The sequence below is a fragment of the Salvia miltiorrhiza genome, chromosome 2 (genome assembly GCF_028751815.1).
Source record: "Salvia miltiorrhiza cultivar Shanhuang (shh) chromosome 2, IMPLAD_Smil_shh, whole genome shotgun sequence".
NCBI lineage: Eukaryota > Viridiplantae > Streptophyta > Magnoliopsida > Lamiales > Lamiaceae > Salvia > Salvia miltiorrhiza.
The window spans coordinates 51,222,787-51,230,738 of record NC_080388.1 but is presented as its reverse complement, the minus strand read 5'-3'; the positions used below and the strand labels follow the sequence as shown (position 1 = coordinate 51,230,738).

General features: G+C 37.2%; 1 protein-coding gene across 1 annotated transcript; it reads right to left on the bottom strand.

Annotated features, from left to right (window-relative positions):
* Positions 1-1,714: 1,714 nt before the first annotated feature.
* On the bottom strand, positions 1,715-7,400 carry LOC131010061 (uncharacterized). Its single transcript, XM_057937455.1, has 7 exons — positions 6,980-7,400; positions 5,335-6,138; positions 4,387-4,739; positions 3,550-3,761; positions 2,644-2,900; positions 2,376-2,554; positions 1,715-2,281 (listed from the first exon to the last, which is right to left on the bottom strand). Exons 1-7 carry the CDS (start codon positions 7,191-7,193, stop codon positions 2,195-2,197), a joined length of 2,106 nt encoding a protein of 701 aa, XP_057793438.1. The 5' UTR covers positions 7,194-7,400; the 3' UTR covers positions 1,715-2,194.
* Positions 7,401-7,952: the final 552 nt, after the last annotated feature.

Below are 7,952 nucleotides of genomic sequence, written 5' to 3'. Positions count from 1 at the left end.
GAATATTCTATTTTTATATTTTATGTCAATGTGTTGATAAAGGGACATATCAAATATTGAATGAACGTTAGTTGAATACTTCACTTCATGAGATAGTTCTATTTGCCTGTGAGCGAGTGATTGATTGCAAGATAAAGATGCCACCTTTTACCAGTAGCTGTCATCTATCAATTAAATATGTTCAATTAAAAGCTGTGATGCACTACACAAGGAGTCGTTCATCTTTGCAAATCATTATTAATTGGAGGATATTAATGAGAGTGGTTGGTTAGTGACAATATGAAGCCTTCTTTTTTTCGTCAAAATGATAGAAGACATTAATTATATTTGTCCTTTTAAACATAACAAACACACCATGAGAAAAAATCCAAATAAAATTTGTTGGAATCATTATGCACAATTGGTGGTGGCAATATCTCACATGCAATGCAATACGATGGGAAAAATGTATTTTTCTGAGGATGTTTTTGCCTCCGAATGTTATTTAATACATTCCAGTTCCATTTATAATGGATCAAAATCCACTTTATACCTTAAAATAAGCGGAGTCCATTTACTTTATTTATACTTTACTTTATCATTATATCCCTATTATATATTTCATTATAAGTATAAATTTGTAAATTATATACTCTATATATCCCATTAGTAATGTCTCAATTACTATAATAGGACATCCACTAGCTAGTAATGTCTCATACCCTATTTAGTAAAAAATTACCCATTTAATTTGTTATTAACAGTGGGTTGAACCCACTGACTATCATTGATGCACCACTAATATGTGCCACCCTGATTATCATGTTCTACGATCGGACGTCCATCGCGATGGACGGTCGCGGGCGGTTGGATCCGCCACTGCCTGCGACATACTTCGGCAACTGTCTCGCATTTGTGAAGGTGAAGTCAACGCACAAACTGTCTGAAGGGGAAGGAAGGCTTCCTCATCACGCCTCAGGGTTGCAGAGGAGTGGCCGGCGTAGTTCCAAAATCTGATCGAGAAGCGCTTCTTCGGTATGCAAGAAACTGGACATGCAAGATACTACTAGTAGTAATTTGAAATGCAAAATATATTGGACATGAAAGAAACTACTAGTAGTAATCTGCAATCCAAATGATCAAAACGGCTAGTCTAATGCTACAAAATAAGATGTTTCAGTATGTGTTTTCATTATCACAAATACTCCTGTACAACTGGTTTCCACAATGACACTACTTCATTTGGAAAATAACACTTGAACATTTTTGAATGACACTAGTAATTTCTATGTTGAAGTAGTGTCATTCAGAAACCAACTGCACGGTGCAACCGGTAGCACGAGAGAGTGCCTCTTTGATTATTGATTATATTTTAAGAACTTTTTAATATATTGGGACGGATAGTCCACACTCCACATAATAATTCATTTATAAACTAAAAATTTAGTAAGACTTAGCATAAAAAGTGTGTTTTCGTCAACCTATGGTTGATGGTATTTTTCTTCAAATCTCAAATTAATAGGTCATAAATTAATAAAACTCCTAAAGAAGAGGTGGTCATTGCACTCCTTCATATTCTAACAGTATAAAAATAAACGTACATATGAAGCAAAACTAAAATCTCAAAGTGTAACGACAACAACCGTACGTATTCAAATGACGAAACACAACTAAGTGGGTAAGACGCTTCTCCTCCAACCATTTGGTTGGGAAGCGAATCACCACAAAGGAAAAATGTAAAACCATTATTGATCTTCCTTTGAGGGGAAAAAAATACAATATACATTCTGCAAGCAAAAGATAATCTTCGAATAACCACCAAAATTTTATCAAGTTAATGATGAGAAGAATACATGGTGTAGAAACTGTAAAAAGTGCTATCATAATGAATATGGTTACAAAAGATATTGGTCGGGTGCTAAATTTTTGGGCATTATACAATCAATATATCTCATCAATGGACTCGAACTGAGGCTCTAGAACATGATGTCTATGTTTTATGTAGTTTTATCTTTCAAGCAAGTTTGAAGAGCCAGCAAAAACTAACCTTTGCCTTGCTCGTATCGTATTGTGTCAGTGGAAGCAATGCGCCTTCAACATTCAACGTAGCAAAAGTTGCAAATATACACCGCACGAGATCGTATCCACCACTCCACATTGACACATAGATCAAAAGAATGAACCTGTTACCCTGTGATGCCTAGAGGCACAATGGTCAACTACCCTGTCTCGTGCTGGGGGTGTTCCTCTTCTCCTCGGATCTGTGATGGTACAGTTTAGCAATCTTTCGCCTCTCGCAGTCCTGAAATGCAGATAATGTGAGTTCAACAATAAAAAACACCATGAATTGAGATGCTTGTAAGGATATCTCATTCAGGGTTGAACTACAATGATACCTTGAACATGTTGAGATAAAAGGGTTTCTCTGGATTAGTCCTTCTCAGTTTATGATATGTATAGGCGAAACTCAGTTGGTCACGAGGAGTAAACCGTTCAACCTCGTTAAACCAAAGGCAGGAAAACAAGTTTGACATTGGTGTGTGAGCCCTAACAATGAAAGAACCTTCAGGTACATCTGCGATACGATCAATGTGTCATATATGGGAAAGAACATAACAACCGGAAGGAAAGGATTTTGTAAAGATGAAACTGTCAAAATCATACTGCTTGGCAGAAGCTTGCCAGGATCTGATGCATTGAATCTTCTCATCCCATCTGCTTGATAGAATGCAAACTGTTCATCTATAACGCTATGGTTATACTTGTTGAGCTTCTTATTTTGGGCCACCTCTTCCCACAAACAATGGCGATCATAGTGATTCGAAATAGCATATTCGTGACCTTTTCTCCACAAGAAATATTCCAAAATAAGCATGGGATCAAGTTGAAGACGAAGTTTGCTGTCCAACCAAATTGAGTACCTAAAATGATATGTAGATGGAGATGTTGATAAAAAGGTGCTGAGAAATACGTTGTAAGTCATTCATATATAAGAGGCATGGCGAAAGAAAGGCAAACTGAAAAAGTGCTCTCTGTTGAACTCAATAACACCAGATACTGGTATATGACTAGCATACAGTTCGTACAATAGTGTATAATACTATTATGAGATGAGTCCCAGCTGAAGTCCTACAAAATCATTTTCCTAAGTTCCGTGCATTTCTGAAGGGGCCAACTTTTAGGACTATATCAGAATCTTTCAGAAAAAAAAATGAGGAATGGAACTATATGACAATAAATTTCACTGGGGATTCAGATCATCAATGAGAAAATAGTGTTTTAAAGAGTGCTCTGTTAATTCCATTCACACAAGCGACAGTGTATATCCAAAATACACGTTTCACATTATTCACCATTTATGTGCTGGGCTAAAATTTCCAGTATAAAAACTCCAAAGCTCATCCAGGCCCCAGACACAATTGTATTGATGCGACAAATTGAAAATAAGACACTACAGTACAGTCAAAGAAATGTTCTAAAATATTAGCAAAAAAACTACAAATATAATGCAAGAAAAATAAGAATAAGGATGCAATCCATCTTGAAGGTGTTCTAGCTTATTCTTTGTACCTGGCTGAAGAAAAAAGTCGGTGTGGCAAAAATTTTGGTATCTTCCCTACTCTTCTCATATCTGTGTAAGGAAGATTCTTTACCACCACAATCTTCCACAACCCAACAAAGCCCATAGTATCAGGCATTTGACCTTCCGATGAAAGAGTTTGTAAAGTCACTTCATCAACAAACATGACGAAGCATACATTTTTCCTTGACATACGAGAGACCTGATTTGTAAAAGAAGTTAGTGCATCTTTTCGTAGAATAGTTATGAGATCTTTTTAAGTAGTAACCTAATCAATCCAGTTTCAGTTCCAACATTAGTCACTACCACTTCTCAAGATAGATGACATGTGAGTTCAAACTGAAATCAGTAATCCCCTCATGACCTCAAACCCCAGCATATAGCTCTCTACCTTTCAAGAAAGTCATTGAGTTTGAGTCAGACAGTTATGTAAGGTATACAAAAGTGAATATTGTCAGCTTCAATGAGACAAGAACCAGATACAGAAGAATTCCAAACAGATGAATAAGGCTCACTTATTTCGTGTTGATCTTGATTAGCCTCAAGTGTAAGGGAGAATTGTCTTTCAATTATTGTGACAAGAGTTACAAGACCTTGAGTTTAAAAAAAAAACTTAGTTATATTATTATATAGATTAATATTAAATTTAATCCAACCCCATTTTCACATTGTTCTTTTATTTTATTATAAATTGCAGTACCAGTTACAACTTACAATCTCCTATACTTCTAATAAACCTAAGTATCCACTTGATTTTATTAGGTATGCATGACAGGAATGAGGTTAACTACAGCTAAAAGGCAGAAAAAGGGTCCATGGAATCTTACGGCATTGCCAATTGGTGATCTCAAGCGATCAGAATTACCAAAAATGCAAGACATGACAGCAATGTGGCAACTGCTAATGTATTTTGCATCATCTTCAGCTAAGTCAAAACCTGTACTTGAGGACCCTTTAGGACCTTTCACAAAGCCACAGTTAATCTTCTGATCACGGGCAATAAAAGATGCTTCCCTTTCTTGGAGACTCTGATGTCCAGCAAATCTAGGTTGCCAATTTTTATCGTCAGTGGGCTTCTCTTCCATTTCTGTATATTGCAAGGAAAATCTTGCAAATTTTCGACTTTCTATAGGCTCCACAATTAATGCAGATGCATTCAGAAATTTCATCTCACAAGAACCTAAAATTGCATAGTATCAGCATTCAATCCAGAATTGCAGACAAGGAACAGACACATGGTGAAATAGGAAAAATGAATTAAATTTATTCTCAGATATATTACCATGACTTCCATTTGTTTTAAAAGGTTTTTTTTTCTCCCTTTTAGTTTTTCAAAATTAAAAAGGAAAATTGAGCATTTTGCAAATGGGCCCTTCTTAGGCACAACTGAGCAAATACTATGTGAAAGGTTTTAAAACGAGTATTACTATAAAAGATGCAAGATACTTTATTTACTTTACAACATAATAATTTTATATAGTCACCCCCCTCTGTTGTATCAGCATATAGATAACACAAGCTCCTTTGAGCTGAAGCGATCAACTAAACTCCACAATGCAACTCAAAGAATTGAATAACAACCAGACTTGCCATATAGCTAGCAACCTTGATTAAAAAAGTATTAATTGATATCAGTAGGAAATATAGATGTTCATTGTCATTTGTCAAACTAAGTAGCAGAATAGTTCATTGTCTCATTCTTGTAATGGAAAGCTTGTCAATCACTGGAGTAATAGGACTTTCAAGAAAAAGTAATTAATAATTAGATAAATTACCGGAAAATTTTCGACGCTTCGACTTCTTTTTTGAACCCGAGCGCTTTTCAGGAACAAGCCTCTTAACAGGCTGACCTTCCGCAGAACTGGCCCTCTCAGAAATCAGGTTAACTTTAACTTGCTGGGAGTCTGAAAGAGACTCCTTCCCATCTAAATCAGCAGAAGCTTCATCAACCTCCTCATCGGTATGCTGCTTACTTTTTCTAGTGTCATGCACAAGAGAGGCCTCCCTATTGCTGCTATGGAGTATAGTGGCACTAGAGTGGTCCATGTAATCATTACCAGTATCATCACTTTCTTCCATTTGATCGTCCTGTAAGTCAATACCATCATCATATTCATCCACCTCATCTAGTGCTCTATGTTCCCTCCCATCAGTATCCTGTGAGTGCTGGTTTCTATGATCATCTGAATCTGTGGACTTCTCATTGCTCTTTAAAGAAGCCTCATATTCAGCCTCGTACATTTTCAATTCATTGCGCCCAGCCTCATTGTATAAACCATTCTTATGGTGATCCGAGCTAGCATGGGACCGGTCATCAGAAGATACTTTGTCTCTCTTTTTAACTGTAATGTGAACCTTATCCACAGAGCCATCCTGGGCTCGCTCCTGTTCCTCCTCAGTATAGTCTTCATCTCTTCTTCTATCATCCCTGTCCCAGTACCGTGAATCCCGACCATGAGTAACAGATCCATGGCCAAACTTAAGCTCCCTGGGTCTTTGTATTCGTGTCACATCCATGAGAAAATCTGTATCATTGCTCATGTCTTCATCTTCAGTCTGGTGTCTATTGCTTTCCACTCCTAACACAGAAAGAATGAGTGAGTTGCAAATCTAAAGCTCTTGGCTAGCAAGTTGAGCTAGATAGCAGCATTTGTGACCTCAAGTTGAACCAAATTCAGATTTAATTAGTTTAACATGTGATTTCAGGGTGCATCCATTTATACAGCTAGATGTAGTTGGATGAAACTATTCAAGTACCAGGAAGTCCAAAAAGATCTGATTAACAAACATATCAGCACATACAGTTGGGAATTTGTAATTTGGTGGATATTTAAATTTTGATTGAATGTTGAAACGAATGTTCAATTTCAAATCCACCCTTATTCACCACATAAACGAGGCCTGAGTCAACATCTACATCCCTAGGATATTTATGATTGAGGGCATGGATTTGGCAAGATTAATTCGACTTATATCTTAAACTCTGTTGAATCTCATAGCACCTTTGAATGGGAGGTTCTGCAGATCTGACAAAAAAATGGAGGTTTTACGAATCCTCTAATGTTGATCAAAGTTGACATATTTAGACTTCAATAACACAAATATGGGAATCCACTTCAAAATCACTTGCAACTCTCCCTGCTAGGTTTCTTTAATCCAAAGAAACTAAATTTACTTCCATGCACAAATTTCACCACTAAAAAAACATTATCTCAGTTCGAAAACCACATTAATATCAGCAATCAAACACTCAACACAAATACTCATCACTAAAATCCGAGCCCCAATTCACTATCCCTAAACAATTAGTCAATCGCCAAAACTTTCAACTAGATTAGCTCACAAAAAAATGAGAGATTAAACGAACTCCAAAACCAAATCCATAAACCCTCAACACAATGAAGTCGATTACTCACAGACCTTTACTCTGCAGTACGAAGTAGAAAAAAGCGGAGATCGCCAGAATGAGAGCGAGTATCAGAACGCAGAATCCGATAGAGATCTTATACGGCGGCGGTGCCTTCGATCGCCGGTGGTGGAACTGCCTGGAGCCGCCGCGGACACTGAGCGGTAAGTGATCCGTGACGACGCCGTTTCGCGAGCCATTGCCGCCGGATTGCCTGAACTGAGCCATCCGCGCATTATTGAACGTAGATACACAATGCGCGTACGTGTACCCAGCTCCGGCAAGGGCACGATTGGAAATAAGCGCGTTTTTGAAGGGTATAACAGTGATTTTGACCAGCTCGTGCGGACAATCGGAGGAATTTGAGGAAGCTCACCGGAGAGTGATTGATTTCTGACAGGGGCAGCGGTGGGAGTGGGAATAAAGGAAAGAGGGAGAGTAATGAGTTTATTTACTATTTTTGGATTTTTCAAATATTTCTGTCTATTATCATAAATGCCCCTAGATTAACAATTTTATTTTTGTTTATTTTGTTTTGTGAAAATGTCATGTTATACACTCAGGCGTTTGATTTGGTGGATGAGATAAATAAGATTCTCATATAATTTTCTTGATCTGATATCGATTAGGGGCATTTGATTTGGTAGATGAAATAAATAAGATTTCCATATAATTTTCTTGATTTGATATCGATTTGACGCTAGAACCCACCTCAGATCGTCACAAACCCTTCACTACTTTTGGTTCTGGTGTTTCATGAAACCAACACCTAAACTACGAGGTGAAAAGCATAAACTATACCTAGTAAAGTTGATCGGAAAACAGGAGCTCAAAGGAAAACTAGCTGTTATATTTGAAAGTATATGATAGCGTAAAAAATGTAATACACGAGCACGAGACCTATTTATAGAGTACATGGAAGGGTAGAATAGTAAAATCGATGCTAGTGCATGCGTTTGACGTGATCGAAGGGCATATCGGGAATTT

Coding starts and splice junctions, on each gene's coding strand:
- LOC131010061 (XM_057937455.1), bottom strand. CDS start 7,193: ATGGCTCAGTTCAGGCAATCCGGCGGCAATGGCTCGCGAAACGGCGTC. Junction 4,740..5,334: donor GAAGCGTCGAAAATTTTCCG/GTAATTTATCTA, acceptor ATGCAATTTTAG/GTTCTTGTGAGATGAAATTT. Junction 2,282..2,375: donor TTTATCTCAACATGTTCAAG/GTATCATTGTAG, acceptor TCTGCATTTCAG/GACTGCGAGAGGCGAAAGAT.